General features: G+C 38.6%; 2 protein-coding genes across 3 annotated transcripts in view; both read right to left on the bottom strand.

The window, feature by feature from the left end:
- Positions 1–9154, bottom strand: part of LOC117297526 (nuclear factor 1 X-type-like) — a 39361-nt gene extending 30207 nt beyond the window's left edge. For both annotated transcript variants that reach the window (XR_004519895.1, XM_033780612.1), the window contains exons 1-2: positions 8846–9154; positions 6568–7102 (exon numbers count right to left, since the gene is read on the bottom strand). Coding sequence is in view for 1 of the 2 variants with exons in the window: in XM_033780612.1 (XP_033636503.1) it covers positions 6568–7102; positions 8846–8881 (571 nt within the window). In the remaining variant the exon portion in view is untranslated. The remainder of the gene's footprint in view (positions 1–6567; positions 7103–8845) is intronic.
- Positions 9155–22237: 13083 nt separating this feature from the next.
- LOC117297790 (probable palmitoyltransferase ZDHHC21) lies at positions 22238–27654 on the bottom strand. The gene is made up of 5 exons (XM_033780937.1): positions 27635–27654; positions 25818–25956; positions 24865–24981; positions 23608–23660; positions 22238–22609 (listed from the first exon to the last, which is right to left on the bottom strand). The coding sequence occupies exons 1-5, from the start codon at positions 27652–27654 to the stop codon at positions 22474–22476; spliced, it is 465 nt and encodes a 154-aa protein (XP_033636828.1). The 3' UTR covers positions 22238–22473.
- Positions 27655–27884: the final 230 nt, after the last annotated feature.

Here is a 27884-nt window from a genome sequence, read left to right as displayed (position 1 = left end):
TCTGTTTAATATCCGTGAGCTGCCTCATGCAAATAAATAATGCCCACGGTCAATGGTAATGGTCCAATGCAGTCCTTTAACCCGATGTGTTCTGCTCAGACTGTGTATAAATTAAACTTGCTATAAGTCCCTGGACAGTACGTTACGTCAAATTACCAATCAAAATGTGTTTTAAATATGACACCTGGACAAGTTGCAACATAAAATATAGTTTGTATTACTACCAGTCCCAAAAATCATTATTTGTTTACTGACAAATGTTTTTTTATTTTAAGTTTTCATCTAAAAAGCGATTTTGAAAACCATGGTCGACATGTGGAAGTTTGATATGTGAGTCTTGTGTACAAGTTTCACAGGGCAGTCGTGTGCGGATCGGAGGGATTCCGGAAAATTTTCAGTAACTCTTTTCAGATGTCGATGTATTTTAAAAGTATTATAGCTAATCATCGACATACACTCTACTTGCCCAAGATATTGCAAGACAAGGTTTCATATAGCAGCTGTACTTTTATTTTTTTTAAGCAACTGTAAGTGTAACCACGAAAAATACTTCTCACTTCCAAGCAATCATAACAATTGATATAAGGCTCAAATAGGGTAAAGACACCGTGAAATGCAAAAAAGGAACAGTGACTCAAATTGTAGTTTGCCTCAAACAAAAAACAAGAAACAAATTTATTGATAAATCGATCAACAAATGCAAACCTGTGGTTGAAATAAATAAATTAAATTGAGCAATAAACAATTAAAATACCTTCAGACTAATGGATATTGATGGTAGAAACTGCAAATAAAGAAAATGTGGAGTGTTTCCCTTGCACCTCCAGGTTGCTATATAAACATAGTGAGTAGTTGACCACGGATTTTGCAAAACCTGTTTATTACAAAACACTTTAAACAATTTACAAACTAGGCGAGTGCTAGAAGGGTTACAGCTCGATGGTCCGAAGGTTCAATAGTCTGAAGGTTCGATAGTCCAAATTGACAATAAGGTTTGATCGTCGATTTGGACTATCGGACCTTATTTTGACCAGTGAACCTTCGGATCAATGAACCTTCGGACTATCGTATCAAATGTATGGGTTAATGAAACCTACTTCATTTTGGGACTAATGAACCCCCTGTTATGGGAAATTTGTGCGTTCGGACAATCGAACCTTCGGACTAATGGACCTTCGGGTGGACACCGGTAGAAGACCGTAAAGAAATGTAAACAGTGGTGGATAGGGGAAAACTAACTTGAATGAACATTTTAAATGGGTTTTCTACCTATGTTGCACAACCGCCGAGCCTTTATACATTTTCAAACCCTCTAAGTCTGTGCTTTGGATATTTAAGTATTTGGATTGGAAAGAATAAATTTTAACTAAAATGAGCAAAATAATTTTTGGTAATTGCACAGTATAAATGTCATCCTTACATTTGGAACCATTCAGAATGCACCATCCACATCAGTCAAGAACTTTGGTGCATATTTTGATAGAATTGTCTATGACTGATCAAATAGACCTGCTTTCGATTTCACCAAACTCTTTCCAACTTGTGTTAATCTTACGACTTGAGTTGAGTCCCAGCCTTGCACCGTAACATGAAACCCTAACGTTTCGTGAAATCGGCTCCAGCTTTGCAAGTCTGTTCGATTTCATGTGTCACAGATTAGGAAGTATGAATCTGACGATGCATAACATCATGTGATTCACAGCCATGTTCTTTCTCGGTTAGATTGTTGTATTGGGCTGCTTACAGAAATCCCACATGCATATTTTAAAAGAGACTTCACAGTTTGCAGAACTGGGCTGCTCGTGTTATATTTAGGTTAAATCGCCGTCGTGATGCCATGCTCCTTCTAAGATCGCTTCATTGGTTACCAATTAAACAGAGGATTGCAATTAAGATTATTTTATATGTATGAAAATTTCTTTATAAATCAGGCACCAGAGTAATTTAATGAGTGTCTTGAGTTGTATCAGTTTTTGCGTACAAATCTTCACTCCAATGCAGATCCATCTCGGCTAACTTTTCCCATGACTCGCAGTAAGGCAGGAGATCAAACTTTCACAGTTTTTACAGCAGCTAAGGGGTAGGGGTGGAATGAACTTCCTTCCTAAACGAGGAGTGTTTCCCTTGCACTGTCAGGCTGCCATATGACCCTGTGGAGAAAAGAAAGAAACACACAATGTTGACCTGAACTTATGTTGATTGTGTAATACTATCCGTAGTATGATAGGCTAATACTTATTGCAAGCAAATAAGTTAACGTAAATGTCAGAAAATTGTGTCGTTAAAATCACACATGAAGATACCATTTTTCACGTCAGGTACCTCTCTGTGCAGACGTCTTACGTGAGCATGAATTAAGCCCAAACTGGTGACGTCACCTAACAACACAATGTTTTGACCTTCACGTTCACGTGTTTGCTGGCATAACATGCAGCTAATAAAACCTACCTAATACTTACGGGCTAAAGTGAGTTCGAGGCAACACCATCACAAATAAAGACTCTCATGTTATTTCAAATCTTATTTAAGTTTTAGTGTTTAAATTTTTTAAACATTTTGTTATTATGTTTCGTTATTGTTTCTTAAAAAAACAACAATTATGTTTAATTATAAAAACCAACAAAAACAAAAACAGTGAATTTTGTACTTTTTGCATTGCTTGAGCCTCTACTCTCTAGATACAAAGTTCCAACAACAATGCAAAATAAGTAACCTAGTGAAGAACTAGAAGTAGGGGCTCAATTTTAATAACCTGTGTGTGTCGATGCAACTGCCACTGACAGTGCTTTTTGTGGAACCATGGAGGTAGAAACTACCTCCATGGTGGAACCAGTGAGTTATATGAATAATAACACATGTTTTGTTTAGTTTTACTTCAAAACAAAACTTGTTCTTTTAAGTAAGAAGCCCCAAACCAAGTTACCGGTAACTCCATGGAGGTAGATTTTTGCAATATTATTTGTCAACGCAAATTTATTAGTATAAATTAAGAAACTTAACAGCAAGCTCACCTGTTTTGATTTCATGATGCCAACACAGTATGCACCAACCATCACCACTGCCTTGAGCAAGGCTAATGATTACATCGAATATTCGGCCGGTGCAAATCATTTGTTTACAAAAGTGTCATTGCCTTTCATCAATACACGCTGTGTGCAGTGTGTGTGTGTTGGCATGCATATAAATGGCGGCTTCTTCTTCTTCTTATTCCTTGCGACCTGTCGTCGACGTGAGCGGATCTCTTGCATGTTGCATGCCTTGAGAAAACTGGCTTCTTAACAGCTGCTTCTATATGTTGTTCTTCAAGTTTATCAACCAAGTCAGACCAAGTAAAGACAAAGTTATTTATTTAATATGCACGTCAAAGTTCCCGATAAAAGTACAACCATACACATACGACGTCTAGTGTAGGCATAATAAATACACGCTGACAGGTTTGTTGATCGTTCATTCATACATGTGACTTCCCGAACCCATCCACTACAGGGTGTACTGTATGATAGCATATACATGTTGAATATTCATTGATTTAACGACATCGACCAATCAGATGCGTCCGTACGATTTCGGCTGAAGTGCCCATAGGCTGTGCACAAACTGCTGACAACTTGTACAAGTCGTTAATGAGGAGTCGAAATCGGGGAGCCATCAGTTCGCGCGAGAGCAGTGAGTTCGCGCGAGACAATGTTGGCGGGGGAGCACTATCTCAGCGCGTGGGGCCGATTTAACGACTTGTCCACAAGTCTACACACATCCCTGTCTTCATACAGTAAAACAAGGAAGTCACAATTTCGTTTGAATTTATCTTGTTAAACACTCAAGGCTGAAATGCAGCATGATTACAATCTAAAACAAAAGACCCATTGTTATATTGGGGGGGGGGGTCCCACAAGGACGCAACATTCTCACACTAAAATTGCCTGTCATTGAAAATATAACTAACGTTGTTTTAAAAAGCTGTACACAGAACAGCTAGCTACATTGTAATGTAAAATGTCCGGTGTTTTTGAAAGTTTGTACTTTTTGAATACCCCAGTTTTTGCAGTGTATACATGGTATACTGGATTTCTGTTTTCTGTTGTATGCATATTGTATTTCTTGTCTTTTTTATATACTATATAAACATACATGTACATGTATTTGTAAATATCCTTTATAACTGTAAAAAGCGCCTTAATTTAGCCTGTGGCTGTAGTGATGTTTTTATCAATAAACCATTTCAATTCAATTCAATTAATTCTGATCCTGTGAGAGGCCATTCAGAATTATCAAAGTTCAAAATTTCCTAATAGGCCTATTGTTTAACATTTTTGTACACATTGCAACATTGGGGGACACAGTCTTACATTGGTTTAGATGATGAAGCCTGATTTTCACACTCTATGCGTACAAGAATCTTCAAAATCAACACAAGAAGAACTCTCAATATTTGATTTTAATAAAGATTTGTTTTCCCTTCAATAGATTCAATAGAGTGCCCATCCATGTGATAAACAAGAATTACCTGAAACCAACTTCTTGACACAAGACTACACATTATAGCAGGCAGAAACCAACTTCTTGACACAAGACTACACATTATAGCAGGCATAAAGATTGCCATCCAGGAGGAATCTTTATTAGCCTACGTCATTCACTACAGATCACCAAGGGATCAAAAACGTGCAGCAACAATCACAGTCTCTAGTCTCTGTTCAAGGAGACAGAACTCCCTGCTTGATCCCATCGTCGGGTAGAACTGAAAGTCCATAAACAATTACCGCACTGACCAAGGCCTGAACATGCTTCGTTTTTGGAAGGGCAAGGGCACCAAAGCATTTCTCCTTCGTAAAGGGCCCCCTGTAAATTTCTAAGGCACTGACCAGGGGGCTTGGAGTGTGGAGGCCTTTGATGCCTCCGTGCAGTATCATGAAGCAGTCCCTACATGTGTATGCACACGTAGCCTTGACATGACTTCATAGTAAGTTGTGTAATTTTCCATGTGGATGCACCAACCATACAATCATGCCTACAATCTACACAAAACATTAGCCTACAAAAAGGCACATTCTACGTGTTTCTCTGCACACATACCGTTTGAAATGAATGTTTAAACGCCTCCTCAAGACATTTTTATTTCCAGAACCATCCTAGTTTGCTCCTCTTTTTGTTTCTCTATTAGCCTGCCGTTGGTCTGGTTTTGTTTTTGTTCTTGCGTTGCCCTCCCTTTGTTAATGTTAGGCGCTCTGTTCTTTGTATAGCGCCTTATTTAATGCAAATTGGTCACAAATAATATTGACATAAATTTCATTCAGGCCAGGGCCTTATTTAAATTAGCCTGAAGCACAAAAACTTGCTAAGCAAAGAACATTGCTTAGCAGAAACAGGTTACAAGAGCCAATTTTTGCTTTAAAAGCAAATAACTTTGTCAAGCTGTATTGACAGCTTTTAAAACAGCTTTATGACTGAGCACAATTTTATAGGGCTTCTTTTAAAACCACAACAAGGTTCTTTAAAAGCACAACAAAGTTTCTTAGCACAACAATAAGGTTACCACCCAAAGTACATGTCACAATCCCACATGCGCAATCTTTGACTGGTTTCCTGCTGAGTTTCGCTTAGCAGAAAATTGTTTTTAAAAAAGTGTATACTTTAAAGTAGCTCAATGAAATTAGGCACAGGTCACTAACCCCTGGAAGGAAAAAATTACAATGAACGCCGATTGGCTTGGAAGTGACTGCTCTGCGCCCGTGCTCATTTTAAAACTTTTTGAGCGCTTGTGTACAGTAAGACGCTTTTCAGGCGCTTAGAAAGCGCATATGTCAAAATTAATTTTGCTGCAATACATTTCAAATGAATCGTGTTTTTACATGGTCATCCTAAACAGCAAACGGTCAGACGTTTCACCCCTAAAAACTCTGCGAAATCTCTTAAAACAAATGCATCAACCACAGGACCAAACTAAAAAATCAAATTTGGATCTTTATTCATAGCCACACTTCCAGGAGTTTTGATCAAGCAAGGAAAAAATGGCACGGCAAGATCATAAACACCTGGGAACGAGGTTGATGCAGGCCTGATACTTCACGGAGGCAACAAAGGCGATTGCCTCCATGCCCCCTGGTCATTGCCTTGGTGCCATTGAAATGCGAAATGCTCAGTAGAAATTTCCTCATAGGGTGGTACCCTTTACCAAGGAGAAAATGCATTGTTGCCCTTGCCCTTTCAAAAAAAAAAGCTTACAGACCTGACGGTCTGTAAGGTTGCTGTCAGAGGTTGCTTAGAGTACATTGCTTTAAAAAAAAGCCTAGGGCCTATTTCACTCGAGCATTCTTCACAAGACACTTGCAGAGCAAACCTTTGCACTGAGTCTGTAAGCAGGGATTGATACCCGTATTAAGCAAGAAATGCCGCGATAAGCAGAACCAGGAAAAAAAAGCCCTGGAGTCGATTTCACAACCAGAACTTAGGACTTAGGACTTCAAAACTTTGGGTTAGTCCTAAGTTAGGACAGGTTCCTTGTCCTAACTTAAGACTAGTCTTAACTCTTTGTGAAATCCTCCCAAGATGTGTTTGATGTATACTCACCAGGTGATTGTACAATGAAATTCGCAAGGAACAAATCCAACTCCCTGACGCTCACGCTGATGTGGTGTGGCTGCACACACAGCATGGGATTCGAACAGTTTATGGACTTCAATAACCTCTCCCCGTCCGTACTCTCCAATGGTATGGCTTTAAAAAGCACAACCATCACTAAGTCCAACCTCCACACCTTATCGGCCTGTCGGAGACAGTCTATACGCCGTATCTTTCCCTTCTGATCGGGATTGCTCAGTATACACATGGGCGGTTTCTTCCCAGTCACACTGAGCACAAAGTCCTCGCGGTACTCCGGCCGAATGTCCTTGCGGAGTTTGGCGAGAAGTCGCGAGGCCCACTTCTTCTTGACTTCGGGCTTGTCATTAGCAAGCTCCTCTTTGGATTGACGCTCTTCGAGGGCGGTCATGCGCTTCTCGTGCTTCTTGAAGTATTTGCGCTTTCGTGCTTGCAGATTGAACCAGATGTAGGAGAACGATTTGACGTAAGGCAACACTGCCTCAATGAAGGGGTGAAACTCATCCTGAGGGTCGGGGAAAAAAGTGGACATAAAATTATCATCTTAGGGCAGCAAATCCCTCAAAAGTTGCCTAATGCAAAGTCAAAATTAGACCACAGATTGTAAAAAGGGCAAAGGCACCAAGGCATTTTCTCCTTGGTAAAGGGCACCTTAAATGAGGAAACTGTTAATTTCTACTTCAGAGCATTTCAAGGGCACCAAGGCAACAAATTACCTTCATTGCCTCCGTGAAATATCAGGCCTGGGTTGGTTCGTCCTTAACATTTGTCCGCTGGCCAAATGCTATTTAACACACCAGAGGGCCAGCCAAAATTCATTCAAGGTGGTCGGACTGGTTAGTTCAGCGTTGCAGTTTATAGGCTAAGTATAGATTTCTGTTTCACGGACCAGTGAAAAGGCCCTAGGTTTGACTCGATGGTAATTCTGCCAAGTTGTCATCAGGAGAATTGGGAGGGGATTTGGAAAGGCCTGACCAAAAGTGGATAGCTGATGAAATATTGTAGGCCACAGCCAAGTTGCGAAACATACACAAAACATGTCTGTACACGAACTACATGAGGGACAAAAAAAATCTTAAATAGGCCTAACTGTCGGATGCGGTTTGAGTAAATTGTTTTGACTTAGGAAGTACATGAAATCTGAGAAGATCAATGCCACTCATGTACCTAGCTGAACATCAGATAATTGTAGTCACTCATCTAAACTAAAAGTGGAGGATGTTTAAAATACTTTCATCTGAAAATATTTGTTATGGTCTAATCTAACAAGATTATCCGTTGCTGTGTGCCTCATCCAAGGAATGCAAGTTATTATTTTATAACATCTGTATAACTTACTAAAAACAAATTCACCTAAGCTACAATGTATCCTACTGACACTGACACAGTCCTCCGTAAGCACCTAACTTTCCATCTTCCTCAAAAGTTGTGGCAGGACTAGAGAGTGAGGGCTACAATTATTGCAATGAAACTACCAAATTTTATGTGACTTTTTACAAGCAATCTATTCTAAGTATAGGCCTAGTACATTTAAATTAACTATTAAGCCTTTCTTTAGAATTTGTTATGGTCATTTATAACAAATTTATATCACATATACAAATTTATATCACATAACAATACAAACAACAATAAGTTTCAAGTTTTCAAATCATTGACATTATAATAAAATGTTAGTGTATAATCAACAAATAACATAAAATTATTATTATGATTTTGGTAACAATAATAATAATTCAATGTCAGTGACAATCCCCGACATGTCATTGCCCTTGACAATTGCAGTATAGAAACACAGATCGACGCTTTAAACTTTACCATTCATTTATCTGGACAATCAACTGTGATCTTTGAGGCACACACTACGAAAATGCCACCATAATAAACCAAGCATCCTAGGTACGGTAGGTAAAAAATAGCAATAGGTCAAACAGTAATATGCAAATCGCCATTGCGTGATTGACCAAACAATTTCCATACACTATAGAGCCGGCAAACGTGCTCAGAATTTGACATTTTAGTCACATTTTATCTAGAAATATGAAGACTATAACCCTAGCTAGGCTATCAACAATCATTACTTGGTCATGACCAATAAATCACATGGGCACAAAACATAAACACAATACGGCGAGGCTTGTGATGTGAAAAAAAAACACACACACAACAAAAACAGAACTGCGTGTTTACATCATCACGAGGTCTGAGGGACCGTTACATGCCAAATGAATGAATGCAAGAAACTTACCACCGACATTTCAGATCTCAAACGCCAGGCACTCATGTCACGAATTGACTCTAAAAACACAAGCCAGAGAGATTTCTGGCACGGCTGATCCTTCTCGATTGCTTCAGTAAACGACACTAACCACTGAAGTAGAAAGCCATCGGCAGATTTTGGCTTGGATCCATGCGGATTTGCTTTGGTTTGTGTTGTGTTTACAAACTGTAAATGCTCAATGTGGGAAATTCACGCGTGTATATATTATGCCATGCATGCAGTAGTCATGCGATATAAGTATGCGTCACCAAACGAATAGCTTCACCTTTGTATGTAAACATAACACACAGCAGAGTTTTATGGCGTAGTAGAAATTGTCCAGTGTTGTTTCGCAATGCCTTTGTTGTGTTTCTTTTCTTGGTGATACATTATGTAAATTAGGTAAACGAAACCCCGCACAGAAAAGTGGGCGTTTCCTGATAAAACCATTTTGATTGACTCTTGGGCTGAGTGGAAATTTAAATAACAATCTCGAGCGGGATTTCGGCTGACCAATAACAGAGAAGAATGCAGAGTGTCACTGCATAATGTAAATTCCCGCGCAGTAGAAAGAATTTAGTAAACGATCAATTTGTTTACATTCTTTTTTTCTTACTTTAAGACCAATTAACTCTATTTTATATTGTCAGTTACAAATTTATACTTCCCCTAAGTCATGAAAAGAGTGCAAATACCACAAAATATTAAGTAATTTGCTTTAAATGATCAAAAGTTTGACTGCAATGTAAATGTTCTCCTAAAATTTCAACAAGCTTACACAGAGTGCGTTGACCTACTCCTAGGACGCTCTGCCTTCCTAATGATGTTATGATTATGGTTTGGTTGTGATATTGCATCATATTTGATTATGGTTAAGAAATTACTCGTACTTATTTCAAAAGAAAAATGTTGATTGTTGTCGATTGAAAATGCTAAGATACATATTTTTCTTTGCAATGTAGTAATTAATGATGATCAAAATGGTAAAACTTTGCGTCGATCAATGGAGGTAGATAGGCGTAGCTAGACTAAAAAAGTAATTGGTTTTTGTTGCGCGGTCAAGAGTTCTTTCAATGAAGATTTGTATGCGATTTCAAATTGATTTCTAACTATATGTCGTTTGAATTGTTTTAGGGTTTGGAGATGTTTTAGTTTGGTGTGTTGTTGGTGGTGTTGGGTGTAATGTTTACACAATATTGCAAAAATTTAAAAAAAATGGCTCTTGATAAACAGTTCTCTTTCTCTTGGTAAAGATATCGTGAATATACAGGGCTCGTCTAAAACACGTGCAGCTTTTCATATCATGCCGAAAGTGCATATTATAATGAAATATCCTTCATACAATGGTGGTTTTCAATTTCTGTCGAGAGTGTAAAGTCTTTATGTTGTCAAAGACAAGTATTATCATCACTTGATATCCCAACATAATTATGCACAAACTAACAAATATGTGAAAATGTGGACTCTTGGTCATAAAAGTTGCGAGATAATAATGAAAGAACACTATTGTTACACATTGTGTGCTTTCAGATGCCCCAGTCATAAGTCATTGCGTGATAAATTACCTTTTTATCAAAAACCTACGTGATACATCAGAGTGAGCCGTTTCTCATAATAGTGTTTTACAGACTATCAACATCTCTCCATTGCTTGTTTGCTTGTAAGTTTTTATGATAACAAATATTTTGAGTAACCACTAGTGCCAGTGCCTTTAATATGATGGCATCCATCTTTTCCGAGATGATTAGTCATACATTACATTAAACTTATTGGTTTCAATAAAATAATATAAATAAACAATAAGTTTCTAAACAGTGAGGAAAACGGTAATGCACTGAGTAGCCTCCTTTGAATTCATCTTGGTTAATTAATCACTATCCCAAAACGAGACAAGAAGTTCATATTTATTCGCAGTGTGCCTACACTGCCTGTGAGAGCTACACAGCCTGCCATGAGGTCAGCGACCCCGTCAGTTTGTGACGTCAGTCACTGCACAGCTTCGCCCATAGAGTGACACGTTCCGTTAACTACCGTTTCCCCACCCTCCAATCCAATGGGACTTTGATGTGACATGACCTTGAGATCAGAGCGAACTTCTGCCCACCCCTTTCAGTGAAACTGTCCCCATGGTGAAACATTGTGCTGAGTTTATTATACGTCTCCAGGAAAACCTAATTTGTTCGCTTGGCAATACTTCCTCTTAACTTATACTGTGGGGTACTGCAATCAATCTTGCTTCACAGTGTGCATCGCCATCTTGTTTCTTTCATGTTGCAACTCAGAATAGCCAATATTTGAAAACAAATTCTTGTGGCTCTGGCTTGCGGCTGTTCTTTTTAAAACGCGCAAAGCCGGGGTCCAAACTGAAAGCCTTGGTTTCGAAAACGGTCTATGGTAAACAAAGACATCTGACACGCAGTATTAATGCTGAAGAGGTTTTTTGTAATTGGGTCCAGGCCTTTTTGAAACCATTATAAGCCGTATAATTCTTATAGCCGAATGGGTAGGCCCCTAGACCCATAGATATAGTGCTGAGACCCAGCGGAAACATTGCAGGCCGTTGGTAATGTCCATTTTCCAGGGCCCAGTTTAATAGAGCTGCTTAAAGACACTGGCACTATTGGTAATTGGCAAAGACCAGTCTTCTCACTTGGTTTATATGCATAAAATAACAAACCTGTGAAAATTTGAGCTCAATTAATCGTCGAAGTTGCAAGATAATAATGAAAGAAAAAATACCCTTGTGACACGAAATTGTGTGCTTTCAGAGTGATGCTTGATTTCGAGATCTCAAAATCTAGTTATGAGGTCTCAAAATCAAATTCGTGGGAAACTTCTTTTTCAAGAATTACGTGACTTCAGAGGGAGCCGTTTCTTACAATGTTTTATACTATCAACCTCTCCCCCGTTACTCGTTATACGACCAAGTAAGGTTTTATGGCAATAATTTGAGTAATTACCAAAATCCGGTGCCTTTAAGCAGATTGCTTAACAGTTTTCTGCTAGCAGATTTGAGCAGGAATGAGCAAGAATAATCCGTAAGTGGAATACACAATCTGAGAAACGGTTCTGTCAGTAACGCTTCTCAATTTAAAAGTTTCAGGCATTATTTTTTTCCATAACCAATTTACTTTGAAGTGAAATGATTCTCAAATTGCTTTTCTTACGGAAGCTGTTGTACTTCTATTTTTATTGCCATTCCTATTATGGGTGATTACCTATTAAACATATGCATTCCCTTTAAAGGCACTGGACAATATTGGAAATTACTCAAAAGAGCAATTGTAAAACATTGTGAGAAACGGCTCCCCCTGAAGTAACGTTGAGAAAGAGGTAATTTCTCACTTTTAGGCATCCAAAAGTCCTCAATTGTACAACAAGTGTGTTTTTCTTTGATAATATTCTCTTGCAAGATTGTGTTAGTTCATGCATCTCGGTTTGACAATACCAACCGCGTGGCAAGTGTCTTTAAAGATGTGTCGTCGTAGCCTGACATCCAGAGTGAATAATTATGGACTATAATTTACTTATAGAACTTTGGCAACTTGATGCAGAAACGTTACGGAACACCAGTGCTCAAGTTACAGATAACGGCAAAAAAAGACGGCAACATTTCCAAAAAGAGTTACATAAAACTCAGCGTAGCACTCATTGATCTAGATTACACTTATTATGGAAAACACGCCTTCTCACACTCTGCTGCTGAACTTTGAAACAATCTCCCAATTAATGTCCGTAAATCTTCTTGTGTTGTGACTTTTAAGAAGAAAAAAACTTAAAACTTATCTCTTTCCTAAATAGTAGATTAATGACTGTCTTGTTTCTTGCAAGTTTTAATTTACCCTTTTCTTTGTTATACGCTTTAATCATGTTTTAAAAAAGCGCAATATAAATACCTTTTATTATTTTTTATATTTTATATGGCTCGACCCAACCGACAAACCTCTTCCGCTTATTGGCGAAGAGTCTTCCTCAAAATAATTTGTGTGACAAGGCTGCCGATTAATCACCATGAATTCTAAAACAAATTTCATAATAATTTTTGCTGGTATATTGCACAACACACAGCAGGTGACTAAAGAAGAAACTTTGGGAACTTTGCCAGTGAGGTCCTTGTCTAATAAAATGTGGTTGCGTCCAATATTGACAGATCCAGATTACCGATTAGCCGCCCCTTAAGAAAAATAAAAGACTACTTAGTAATGGCCATTTCCTTGGGGGACTCAACGTTACGACAGACCCGGAAGTAAGCGCAGATGTGCCCCCAGTCATGTAATTGTTGTCAATTATTTGATTGCTAACAACGCATTAATCATTCCACCCACGACTTGAAGTTGCGGTGGTCGCGTACCCCGTGTGTTATACAGCTGAGGGCGTAGCATTAGTGTTAGTCTGGTGCCATTGCCATGATTTCGTCTTTTATCTGATAGGGCCGTCGATGATGTCCAAAGTTAAGGCTGTATCCGAAATCGCGGCTACGGCTACGGCTGTTGCTAAGTGTGTTGCTAATGACGTCCTGAACTTCAATGGTGACGCGGAACTTCTAACCGTAGCAGTAACTGCCAATGTTAAGTCATATTGACTAGAGTGGGCAGGTTATGTGAAATCGTCCATATTATATTGTGCGATGTTAGACCAAAGACCAAGGCTAGTACATCTAATATAACGTGTTCACCCCATCTCCGCTGTATACAAGAGAAAAGGTTTGCCCGGTGTTTTGAGCAGTGGCTGCAACCGAGTGCGCCGGAGATTGGTATCCTAAGATGTGATTCTTTTTATTCAAGCGCCTTGATCGCCACGTGCGTGCACTATAAAGACTCAAACACTTGTATTTAGGAAGACAGATTAAATATGGCTGCCACGGCCACATGGATGGCTGAGCGAACGAGATTTCACATTTTCCCGAATAGACAAATTTCACAGATTATGGCACTTTTCGAAACCACGGCTTCGGCTTCAGATTCGGCTCAGGATAGCTTGGCCTGCTTTTGTGACAATATTGCGCAGTTCTTGGATGCGTATAGTGTCCTGGGGTGGATTTCACAAAGAGTTAGGACTAGTCTTATCACTAGTTAGGAAGATCTACTAGTCCTAACTTAGGACTAGCTGTACGTTTTTGATATCTCTTTAGGACTAGTCCGAAGTTAGGACTATAGTCCTTACTCTTTGTGAAATAGACCCCAGGACTTCAGACGAGAGGACGGAGCCATAGCCGAATACGCCGAAGCCGTGGATTCGAAAAGGTCCTATGGGAAGACCGATGAGAAACCAAAGTGGGAGTGGTTCAAGTTCACGGGTGGGGGCCTACATCTCTATTGCGCACCGGGGAATAATTGAGACTAAACCGGAATTAGATGTCGAATCCACTTAGTCGATTCAATTTAAACCACTGGGCTTCGATGCAGAGATAGGCTGCCCCTTATTAAGGGTCACGTGCACTTTTAGTTTTTTGACGACAAATTATGCATGCAGTGAGACTGGTTTGGTTCCGGCTTGGCTCCGGCTTGGCTCCGGCTTGGCTCCGGCTTAACACCCATATTGAAAGTGCACATTTCCTAAAATAATGATGAGCCCAAGGCCAAGGGTTCAATCTTTCTAGTAACGTCACAGCTAAAGTTTTTGCCAACCGAGTTTGGACAACACTATGGAAAGCCATAGTGCAAAGCAAAAACAGGGCCCAATTTCATGGCTCTGCTTACCGCCGAATTCTGCGCTTACGATCGCGATTCTCCGCTTACGTGCAAGCGCCGAATTTCTGCGCTAGCCTTATAAGCGTAGAATGCCTAGTAACGTGAAGTACGCACGCGCAGAAGACCAAAATCGCCGCTAACCCGTGAAATACGCTTGCCGTAAGCACAGAATTCCCTGCTTCCGTAAGCGCCGATTCTGTGCTTACGGTAAGCAGAGCCATGAAATTGGGCCCTGCTTGTAACAATGTTACATGTTAAAGAATGGTGTTTGAGGAAACAAAGCAACCGTTCATGAAATGTGTTTTTGAAACTTATTTATTTTTGCTGCGTTTTAAGCTTTTACAGTATTTTTACTTGATGACTATCAAAATGGCGATCGGTGGCAGTGCGCATGCGTTGTGATGTTGGCGCAAGGGATAAAATTGACGGCTCTCTCTCTCTCTTTAAATAGTTTATTAATTTTGTAATGAGATAACGCCTAACATCACGAGGCCGGACGGCCATTATACTTAGTCTAACTGATTTTGGTAGTCGACCCAAATCAACTGCCACCATCCAGGGACACACTGCCGTACCTAGCTGAAATTCGCAGCCCTTTATCATAGACGCATGGGAATCATAGGAGCCTGGATGGTACAGCAGGATCGAACCTTCCCTAAATTAAAGTTTGGTTTGGTAGCTTCAATTCCACGTCCATGCTACAAAATAGGGAACCAAACATAAGACCTGTTAACCATTTAGCCACTGTACCGCCCAGCCGCATATAGCAATACACTGTATGCGGTACGAGGAAACCTCGCTAGCTTGTGTTTGTAGAAAAAAAGGAACATCAAAAGAAAACTCGATAGTCATTAGTAGGTCTACGCATTTGTTAATATATCTAGTTGTTATAGATCGTTATTAATTCTCCCTTCACAGTTGACTTGTCGAAGCTAATGATGATGAAATAATTTAGCTCTTACGAAAAATAAAACGCTCATTAGTAAACAGGAAACTGTTCATCATTTATTATGATATTGTCGTAAATTAACGCCTTCGCATTTAATCAGTATGAGCATTGAGCCAGACAAAAGCCTTGAAAAGCTATTGTGTTCATTTTATCCGTGCACAAAAATATTCGCCATAAAAATTACCATAGCCGTTTAACGAGAGGCATTTATTGTTCCCATGAGAACTTGTACTTTTATACAAATATTACCGAAAGGGTAAACAATTGTGGATTTCAACAAACTCGGGCGGTGCAGGGACTAAAGGGTTAAAGGCAGTAGACACTATTGGTAATTACTCAAAATAAGTATCATCATAAAACCTTACTTGATTACGAGTAATGGGGAGAGGTTGATGATATAAAACATTGTGAGAAACAGCTCCCTCTGAAGTGACGTAGTTTTCAAGAAAGAAGTGATCTTTCACGAATTTGATTTCGAGAACTCAAGTTAACAATTTGAGGTCTTGAAATCAAGCATAAGAAAGCACACAACTTCGTGACACGAGGTTTTTTTTTCTTTCATTATCATCTCGCAAGTTCGATGACCGATTGAGCTCAAATTTTCACAGGTTTGTTATTTTATACATAAGTTGAGATACACCAACTGTGAAGGCTAGTCTTTGACAATTTATTACCAATAGTGTCCACTGTCTTTAAAAACCCACCCACTCCTTATTGTAAGGTTTTCGGTAACACCATGTAATGATAATCTCAAATTTATGAGTTTGCGTGGTTCTGAAAAGAACTGTTGGTTTCAACTCGACGTTTCGATCAGTGGCCTAATGGAGGTAGTTCTTACCATTCATACAAAAATGGAAAATAAAATACACACAACACCAAACTTGATTGAAATGAATAAGCAGTAAACAATTATAAATATTAGTAAGGTCTATTTTTGTTCAGTATCTGGGAGGGGCAACCTGATATCACATGACATCTTTTTTCACGCGCTGCATCATGGGAAATTAACCACAGCTTCCGTCGGGGAACGAATGAGTCACGTGTTACCGACAAAGTCTAATATGCGGTTACGGTTACCTAGGCGTTTTATAGAAGACCTGATTGGTGGTGGTGACTTAAAGGTGTATGTTTGGTTGTTTGGTAATCACCCAATCGCACTGGACACGTTTGGTAATTACTCAAAATAACTGTTTAGCATAAACACTTACTTGGTAACAAGCAATGGAGTGCTGTTGATGTAGAAAACATTGTGAAAAACGCATCCCTCTGAAATCTACCTTTTTAGGCATCTGAAAGCACACACATTTTGTGCAACAAGGATTGTTTTTTCTTCATTATTCTCTTGAAACATCGATGACCAATTGAGTTCAAATGTTTACAGATCTGTTATTTTATGGATGTTGGGTTACACCAAGTGAGAGTAATGGTCTTTGACAATAATATTATCAAAGGTGTCCACTGTCCAGTGCCTTAAAACTGTTGGTATAGAAGCACAACAGCTTTCGATAGAGTATTATAAAGCATTTTTTGAGACAAATTTCACTTCAAAGTTATGTGGTTGTGAAAGTTTATCAGTTTGTTTAATGTCCCAATTTTTGAATCTGAGTAGCGTGACAGTAACGCTTTTCATAATTATTGCGTAGTTTTCTAGGGATTATTCGTCCTAGCGTGGATACTTCGATTTGGATTTTGGAAACGCTACCACAGTGAAGTGAAATGTTTATACATGTTAGTTTTATTGTATTACATCTACATTATGAAAATAATCGAACAGTTCAATAAACCAAATGACGGTAGATCGGCGCTTTTAAAGGGTTTGGTTTTGTAAAAAGTTGCACTGGCGGTTTTTTTTTTTTTTTTTGGGGGGGGAGGGGGTGGAGGGGGGGGCAAGAACTAATTTGCGGTTCTTTGATGTATCGAACTTTGAAGCGGGGGCTCTATATGTTTTTAGCGGGGGTTGAGCCCCATCCGCCCCTCTCCTCCATGCCCCCCCCCCCCCCCAATGCTATTGATAAGCCCCGGTTATATTATTCAACCGAATTGCAAAAGCAATCTTCGTGCCAGGCTGTTGCATGTGCCGCGATCAGTTCTCTGAATTTGCTCATGGCTGCTCCCCAGGGGGCTGAGAAAGATTAATTAAAGGAGTATTATTGGCCCAAATGACCTCAGGGCACTTATGTAAACACATATTTGGAGGTTCTGTGAAATATAAGAACTAAGAACTGGGGCCTTGTTTGTATTGTTAATTTTAGTCATATAGGTCTACTTGTTCTGACATGAAGTGCAAATAGCATAGTAAACTGATCTTTAAGATTTAACTCGCGACATTATGGTAAAGGGCTGTATGTCACTGATAGCACTTCAATAGATTTGGGGTTTTCCCCTGCGCGAGGAAGTAAAAAATGTACTTAGCATTTCCGTCATAATGTCTCTTTGAAATCTGACCTCAGGGATCCTCTCTTAAACATGTTATCATATAACTTTTTAGTTCAATTTGATTCAGAAACTTTATACTTTTCAATAGTAATAGTAGCCTTTTATAAACATGCGGTTTATTTTCTTATCCGCTAAATTTGTATTCTCTTAAAAAAACGTCTAGTTGTTTTGCTTATTTTTCTTTTAATATTAAAGATACTGGACACCTCTGGTAATTCTCACTTGGTGTATCTCAACATGCACAATATATAACAAACATGTGAAAATTTTAACTCAATATTGGTCGTCGAAGTTGCGAGATAACAATGGAAGAACAAACACCCTTTGTCACACGAAGTTGTGTGCTTTCAGATGCTTGATTTCGAGACCTCAAATTCTAAATCTGAGGTCTTGAAATCAAATTCAATATTTTTTTAGTGGCAAATTACTTCTTTCTCGTCAAACTATACGATACTACTACGGAAGCTGTTTCTCACAATATTTTATACTATCAACAGCTCTCCATTGCTTGTTACCAAATAAGTTTTTATGCTAACAATTATTTTAAGTAATTAGGCTACCAAGTGATGTCCAGTGCCTTTTAGTAGGCTTTTCGTCGGACACGAAAGCCTCGATACATTACGACATCGGTTCGGCAGACTATGACTCCATTATAGAGCCCTTTAGACTTTATTTCGAGTCTGAAACCGTGCTTAGTAATTTACCAGCACCAGACTGACAACAACGCAATAATTCAAATAGGGAGGGAAACACTGATAGGGTTTATTTTCCTACCTCCATTGTTAGATCGATTTTACAGGCCACAGGGTGGCGCTCGTCCGATTGCTGTAAGTCGTAAGGTGCAACAAGCGGGCAAGTCTTAAAAGTAAAACGCACCGAAAACGGTCAAAATTGTAATTGTGCCGCCCCCCCCCCCCACCCCCGAACTCGGGAGAGTATCGAGTATACAACACAAAGCTTAATACACATTTGTGAACTGTAAAAACCAAAAAATATTCTTTATCCCTGTCTTTATCCCCGATGTAAAATTAACACATCCTGTATGGTACCCGAATGGATAATTAAACCCGCCCACTGCGCACGTAACAAAGCACTGCCCCGCCCACACATTTGTCAGAAGTTTTGGATTGCACAAATAATCTGCTGTGATTGGTCATCAGTTTATGGGGCGGGGCGGGGTTTATCCCTAAGAAATCATTTCCCTGAAGCTAGCAGTGACTTGTGTTATTCTCATTTTGATTTACAAAATGTGTCACTGGTTTTTTACGTACCCCTTGCTTAATTTTATCGAGTTAAGGGGGACATTACAAAGTTGGTTTTGCAAGCAAAAAAGTTGTTGGCAGTGTTTAGCACTGACAAACCTGTAGAAGTTCGAGATCGATCGGCCATCTGGGTCACGAGAAAAATAGTGAAAAACCGATTACAAATTTTGCGTTGCATCGATGCCAAACAAAAACGAATAAAACGCTCACTAAGCGATAAACTCCAAACGCGAAATTAGATTATTCATTTCTCATCAAAGATGAAATTTCAGACAAAAATATTTCAAGGGATGTTTTTTACTATCATTATCATTAGACCGTGTAAGTTTTATGTAAATCTGTGATCTTCACGATTTTTGTTTCTTACCAATTCTGTAACAAATTTTGTTATGAGTTTTGTATGATATACCTATCTATTGCAACGCCACAGCCGTCACAGTTGGAAAACTATGGAAAGCCATAAATGCAAACGAACACATATATAGCGACTTTTGTAACAATGTCAGACAAATGTTCAAACATAATAATTGAATTTGTAGGAAACAAAGCAATTCAATCATGAGAGGTATTTTAGTTTGCAGATGTCCACATGCTCTAAAAAGGAAATGTATTTTTTGGAACAGTTTGATTGTTTTAATCCTTGTATATTTGGTTTGCGGTAACACCATGTGTGTATCTACTTGCCAGGTAGAGTTGTTCTTAGGGAACTGTCTTGCTTTATTCTACTGCCGTGGAGTAGATAATCGATGATCCTGACGATGACTAGAGCAAGCTAGTCGAAACGTTGAGACCAATTTCAGAACTGACTCCGCGGCAGTACAGTTAATTACGATCCTATAAGCTAAAGTAGTAGTCCAGTCTAATTTCTATACCATCCGTCCTGGTAACAGTTAAAAAAAAGGACAGTTCTTTTCAGAACTGAGAAGTCTCCCGATCCTCCGATTATCTACTCCACGGCAGTAGAATAAAGCAAGACAGTTCCCTAAGAACAACTCTACCTGGCAAGTAGATACACACATGGTGTTACCGCAAACCAAATATACATTGATACCTCACCATGCAATGCCTCAAATCCTATATATGTTTTAATCCTATAAAAAAATATAGATATACAACAAAACTAACCTGTGAACATTTCTTTTTAAAAATGTGGAAGCGTTCTTGAGATATCACCGAAATCCGGAGCGATTATGTCCAGGTAGGAAGAATAATCCGTGGAGACGATACTATCAGTAACGTTTCTCAGATTCAAATTTTGGGGTTCTGTACGTCTTACCAAGTAAGTTTTATTGCCATTAATTATTTAAATGATAAGCAAACAAATACTTTACCTTTAACGGTTTATTGCACAAAAACCAATGTTTTTTCTTGGATATTTTGAAGCAGATATTTTAAGCTTCCTTGTTTGAGACAAAATAAAGTACACAGAACATTTCATATAAGAAAAAAAAAACTGAGTTATGTTTATTTACTACCCATAAAATATTGAAAAGCAAGCAGAGATTTGTGAACATAAAGCCTGGATCATACTTCCTGCGAATGCAAATGCGATGTTGGCGTCACAAATTCGCGACTTGTGCTTAACTCAACCTCAAAACCTACTTTTTCAGTCAGCCTCGTCATTGAAGGCAGTGGACACAATTGGTAATTGTCAAAGACCAGTCTTCTCACTTGGTGTATCTCAACATATACATAAAATAACCAACCTGTGCAAATTTGAGCTCAATCGGTCGTCCAATTTGCGAGATAATAATGAAAAAAAAAAACACCCTTGTCACACGAAGTTGTGTGCTTTCTGATGCTTGATTTCGAGACCTCAAGTTCTAAATCTGAGGTCTCGAAATCAAATTCGTGGAAAATTACATCTTTCTCGAAAACTACATCACTTCATTGAGGGAGCCGTTTCTCACAATGTTTTATACCATCAACCTCTCCCCATTACTCGTTACCAAGTTAGGTTTTATGCTAATAATTATTTCGAGTAATTACCAATAGTGTCCACTGCCTTTAATCCTTTGTTTTGTTTTTTCTGCATTGTTCCTGTTTAATTGTTCAGTGCTACGATCTTTGTTAAAGGCGCTATATAAACACCTATAAATATTATATTATTATCAACTCCTGTGAAACATTCGCTGCGCAAGTAGCCATGTGACGACAAAATACGCTGAGCATTTGCATACACAGGAAGTATCAACCAGGCTTTACTATTACTTTTGTCAAAATTAATTTATAAAGATAGGGTAAACTAAATTTGCCAGCTGTATTGAAACGTGGTGTGGGTAGCCACGCACCAACATTCTACTGGCAATGAGTGGCAAGTATTTGTGTTTGAAGGTATTTTTTAATCTTTGAGGAAGTATTTCATTTATTCTGGTTGTGAAGCCAAGAACTGGCAAAAAAAAAAAGCGAACTTAATCACGGAGAGAAGACAAGGAAGGAAATTTTAGTTTTAGATGTGGGAGGAGAATCCCAGAGAATTATTCCAGGGGAAACCCACAGAGTCAGGTAGGGACTGAAACCGGGGTCGTAGAGGTGGAAGGCGAGGAAAGATACCACTATGCCAACCTGAAGCTTAACCGTTTATGAAAAAAACTGCGAGGCACTATTGCTTAAAAGCATTGAGCTTGTTTTCATAAAGTTTTGGTGGATAATTGTTTGTTCAAAGACAACACAGATGTTTAGAATAAATGTAACTTCCTAAAAAATATTTCAACGCTTTATCAGGAAATGATGCCATCTCTCATGAAAACATTTCTTGTTTATGTCAACAAAGGGCAGTATAACCAATAGGAGGCATTAAGCCATACACCTTATCGCAAATACTGTACTACATTGAATGAGATGCATGCTGGTCTAGCTAGCGCTCAAGTTTCCTACCTAAAAGCTGTGTGCTTTCAGATTACAGTGAAATTGTGTGCTTTCAGATGCTTGATTTCGAGACATCAAATTCTAAATCTGAGGTCTCAAAATCAAATCCGTGGAAAATTACTTCTTTCTTGAAAACTATGTCACTTCAGAGGGAGCTGTTTCTCACAATGTTTTATACCATCAACCCCTTCCCATTACTCAGAATCAAGAAAGGTTTTATGATAATAATTATTTTGAGTAGTTACACTGCCTTGAATAAATTTCTACTAAGCACTGATGAGCAGGATGCCAGTCACACAATGTAGTTCTGACATGGTATTTTTGCTGGTTACCTTATTCTGGTAAGCATAATTTTGTTATGCTTAGCTACTTGTTGTGCTTTAAGCAGCTCTATGAAACTGTGCCCAGTACTCAAACAGTTTGTTGGTAGTAATAGACGTTTGGTTTTCCAGTATGACGTCGGAATGGGTTGAACCACCAGAGCACCCTCCCTGGTCCGCAGACATCCCGGAAACTATCATAGGCCGATCTAGTCATGACAGTTGGTCTGAAAGAATATAAAGAAACAGATAAGTTGATGTTTATTATTATACAATATTTCTCAGGTAATGAAAGCAAGGATGCCTCAAATGTGAACTTAAAGGCAGTGGACACTATTGGTAATTAGTCAAAATAATTTTAAGCATAAAACCTTACTTGGTACTGAGTAATGGAGAGAGGTTGATAGTATAAAACATTGTAAGAAACGGCTCCCTCTGAAGTGATGTAATTTTTGAGAAAGAAGTATTTCTCCACGAATTTGATTTTGAAACCTCGTATTTAGAATTCGAGGTCTCAAAATCAAGCATCTGAAAGCACACTTCGTTTGACAAGGGTGTTTCTTCTATTACTATTATCTTGCAACTTCGACAACCAATTGAGCTGAAATTTTCACAGGGTTGTTATTTTATGTTGAGATACACCAAGTAAGAAGACTGGTCTTTGACAATTACCAATAGTGTCCAGTGTCTTTAATCACTGTAGCTCGCAAGCTGGCTGAGGAAACCTGAAACCCTAAAACTTTGTTTCATCATTCTCTTACAAATTGGATGATAAATTTAGCCCAAATTTTCACAGGTTTATTATTTTTGGCATATGTTTATAGGTACACCAAGTGAGAATACTGGTCTTTGACAATTACCAATAGTGTCCAGTGCCTTTCAGGCAAGTTTCAGGCCTGGAATTTCATCAGTTTGCAAAGGGCACTTCCATTGAAAAATCTTGAAGTCTATGAAAAATTCTTGAGAGGGCACCAAGGCAAAGACAAGGGGCAATGGAGGCCTCTTTGTATTTCCAGGGCTGTAATTTCGCCTTCTTTCAAAAGAAGATCAAACTGCTGTATCAGGATAGATCCTGGTGTTGATTTCAAAAAGATAGTCCTAACTTAGGACTCGTCCTAGGACTCTTTAGGGGTTATTACAAACTGAGGGCTAGTCCTAAAATAGAATGAGTATTATTCGCCCTATTAAAACAAAGGCCTGGCTGGTTTTGTAAATAGTAACTCACCTCTCATGCATGGGTTTATGTGCGTGTATGATGGATTCCACCGTAGATCGGTTCTGGGGAAGAAAAACAAAATTGACAAATTTGCATAAAATAATGTTAAACTTGCATTGGAGATAATAATAAACAGCATTTATAGCGCATTATGAATCACAGATTCCTCAATGCGCCTAACAATAGAAACAAAAAGCTAAAAACCTGACCAATTAAAATATAGGCCAACTACTAATGTAGATAGAGAATATTATTTGTGTTTTACTAATACATGTACACCAATGTGTGTAGTACCCACTGTGTGTAATACTAAGTACTCACCCCCTACCCCAGTCATGCGATTTGCATATTACTCACAGGGGATATTAACCCACAACCTTTGCTCACCATTAAGGCCGGTTTATAGTCGGTCGAACGATGGTCGCGCGACGGAAATCTTGCGCGCAATCCTAAGACTGAGGCCTAAAAACCGTGTCTTTTTATGATCGCGCGTCAAGATTTCCGACGCCCGACCATCGCTCGACCGACTATAACTCGGCCTTAAAACCACCGAGAATACCTGTCTTAGACAACTGAGAATACCTTTCTTAGACAATTAGCGAAAGTGTATCCTGCCTTTAAACACTCCTCACCATGTTTATATCACACGTTTAAACATGGCCTCTCCTCTCGACCAAACCAGAATGGATAAACTGTCTCGAATATTTATGAATGAAAATTTTAAAATTTCACCTATAGGATAAGAGGAAACTATAAATAGATAGTAAACTTGCTGGTACAACCCTAGCTCTATGGTACAACCATGTGAAAATCTCTATTGTGGGAGTGTTGGCTCTGAAACAGCCGGTGTGGTCTCGACGTTTCGAACAGTATACTCTGCTCGTCTTCAGGAGAATGCTGGGCTACTGGTGGTCTTGAGCTTAAGTAGCTCAGCATCCTCCTGAAGACGGGCAGAGTTAACTGTTTGAAACGTCGATTTCACGAAACTCTTCCTAACTTCAGACTAATCTTAGGACTTAGGATGAGTCCCAGCCCTGCGATGTAGCATGCAGATCTTAAGATTAATTCTAAGTGAGGACGATGTACTCGCCCTAACTCGAGATAGGATTCGTCCTAGCGTTTCGTGAAATCGGCTGTAGCTCTTTTAAGAGCCAACACTCCCACAAAATATGTATTTGAAATTGTTTTACACGCAAGTTTACTATTTATATATGTATAATTTCCTCTTATTTATCCACACCACACATAGCTTCAAACAACACTCACCGAAAGGATATTTATTGTTTGCTGTAGAACTTGGCTCCCTGCCAGAGATGTTAGAGTGACGCCGAGTATGCATGACAGGTACATCAGATATCTTTGGTGACGAAATAAGAAAGATAGCTACAAGGAATAGAGGACCAAATAACAAGAATTTAAGTTTGTTTGACATAATATTAAAAATAGTGGTCATTTATAAGGCGCCATGACTGGGGAAAAGCAGAAGTGGGCCTACAATGAGTTACTTAGATGATTCAAGCATAAAGATTTAAAATGAGTTTTGAAGGTGGTGTAAGTTGTGACTTGTCAGAGATTTGAGGGAAGATGGTCTGATTATTTGAGGCCAGTTGATAGTGAGTGTGTTTGGAAAAGCCTTTGGAGCGCCACGGCAGCCCGGGGCTGTATACTCCCCAGGGAGCTGAGAAAGATTACAGGATTGAGTAATTGGCACTAATGTAAAGCGCATTGATACATTTATTGTAAAATGCGCGTTTGGTTTAACAGTTGCAACAGCTTATTATTGGCACCTATCATTTTTGCACCTTTAACACAGAAATTGCTATCTGAACATGGTATAATCCAAATTTTTATTTATGCCACATTGGGCAAATTGCTTTGAATACACAACAAATTTCAAACTCAATTGAGAAATTTGAAAATTTTATTGACGAAACAGCTCTGCATTTGTGCACAAATGCAATCATGTCTAGTTGACTTTGTCTTTACAAAATTTTACCTCCCCAACAATGGCTGTTGGAGTATACCATTCATCTTATATACCGCCCTCTAGTGACAACTTATAATGTATTAATGCCACTCATGTACTATTTTAAAGCATTACTTGGACTGAACAAGATGACCCAAAGAGTTCTAAACAAGTCAAGTAGTCATTGTCTCTTTCCTTTAAGTCGCAATCATTATGAACCCATTACAAGGGGTCGATTGAAGAGTGAACTTACTGAATCACAAGACATGCACGTTGGGAAGTAGTAGAAATGTAGAGTATCTAAGACCAGTGTGTAGAGACTGAGCAGTAATGCATAAAACACAAGTAGGAGGAATATCCACTGGTTGTCTTCACCGACGCAATTGTTTATCCTATTGAGGAAGATGAGAGGATGAAGAACAAGTACATGTTACAAAGCGAGTTGGGCAGTAGGGCTAGGTAGGGAGAGTATCGAGTATACAACACAAAGCTTAATACACATTTGTGAACTGTAAAAACCAAAAAATATTCTTTATCCCTGTCTTTATCCCCGATGTAAAATTAACACATCCTGTATGGTACCCGAATGGATAATTAAACCCGCCCACTGCGCACGTAACAAAGCACTGCCCCGCCCACACATTTGTCAGAAGTTTTGGATTGCACAAATAATCTGCTGTGGTTGGTCATCAGTTTATGGGGCGGGGCGGGGTTTATCCCTAAGAAATCATTTCCCTGAAGCTAGCAGTGACTTGTGTTATTCTCATTTTGATTTACAAAATGTGTCACTGGTTTTTTACGTACCCCTTGCTTAATTTTATCGAGTTAAGGGGGACATTACAAAGTTGGTTTTGCAAGCAAAAAAGTTGTTGGCAGTGTTTAGCACTGACAAACCTGTAGAAGTTCGAGATCGATCGGCCATCTGGGTCACGAGAAAATAGTGAAAAACCGATTACAAATTTTGCGTTGCATCGATGCCAAACAAAAACGAATAAAACGCTCACTAAGCGATAAACTCCAAACGCGAAATTAGATTATTCATTTCTCATCAAAGATGAAATTTCAGACAAAAATATTTCAAGGGATGTTTTTTACTATCATTATCATTAGACCGTGTAAGTTTTATGTAAATCTGTGATCTTCACGATTTTTGTTTCTTACCAATTCTGTAACAAATTTTGTTATGAGTTTTGTATGATATACCTATCTATTGCAACGCCACAGCCGTCACAGTTGGAAAACTATGGAAAGCCATAAATGCAAACGAACACATATATAGCGACTTTTGTAACAATGTCAGACAAATATTCAAACATAATAATTGAATTTGTAGGAAACAAAGCAATTCAATCATGAGAGGTATTTTAGTTTGCAGATGTCCACATGCTCTAAAAAGGAAATGTATTTTTTGGAACAGTTTGATTGTTTTAATCCTTGTATATTTGGTTTGCGGTAACACCATGTGTGTATCTACTTGCCAGGTAGAGTTGTTCTTAGGGAACTGTCTTGCTTTATTCTACTGCCGTGGAGTAGATAATCGATGATCCTGACGATGACTAGAGCAAGCTAGTCGAAACGTTGAGACCAATTTCAGAACTGACTCCGCGGCAGTACAGTTAATTACGATCCTATAAGCTAAAGTAGTAGTCCAGTCTAATTTCTATACCATCCGTCCTGGTAACAGTTAAAAAAAAGGACAGTTCTTTTCAGAACTGAGAAGTCTCCCGATCCTCCGATTATCTACTCCACGGCAGTAGAATAAAGCAAGACAGTTCCCTAAGAACAACTCTACCTGGCAAGTAGATACACACATGGTGTTACCGCAAACCAAATATACATTGATACCTCACCATGCAATGCCTCAAATCCTATATATGTTTTAATCCTATAAAAAAATATAGATATACAACAAAACTAACCTGTGAACATTTCTTTTTAAAAATGTGGTAGCGTTCTTGAGATATCACCGAAATCCGGAGCGATTATGTCCAGGTAGGAAGAATAATCCGTAGAGACGATACTATCAGTAACGTTTCTCAGATTCAAATTTTGGGGTTCTGTACGTCTTACCAAGTAAGTTTTATTGCCATTTATTTAAATGATAAGCAAACAAATACTTTACCTTTAACGGTTTATTGCACAAAAACCAATGTTTTTTCTTGGATATTTTGAAGCAGATATTTTAAGCTTCCTTGTTTGAGACAAAATAAAGTACACAGAACATTTCATATAAGAAAAAAAAAACTGAGTTATGTTTATTTACTACCCATAAAATATTGAAAAGCAAGCAGAGATTTGTGAACATAAAGCCTGGATCATA

This window comes from Asterias rubens, chromosome 12 (genome assembly GCF_902459465.1).
Source record: "Asterias rubens chromosome 12, eAstRub1.3, whole genome shotgun sequence".
Taxonomy (NCBI): domain Eukaryota; kingdom Metazoa; phylum Echinodermata; class Asteroidea; order Forcipulatida; family Asteriidae; genus Asterias; species Asterias rubens.
The sequence above is the reverse complement of the archived record's forward strand: the minus strand, read 5'-3'. Positions and strand labels throughout refer to the sequence as shown.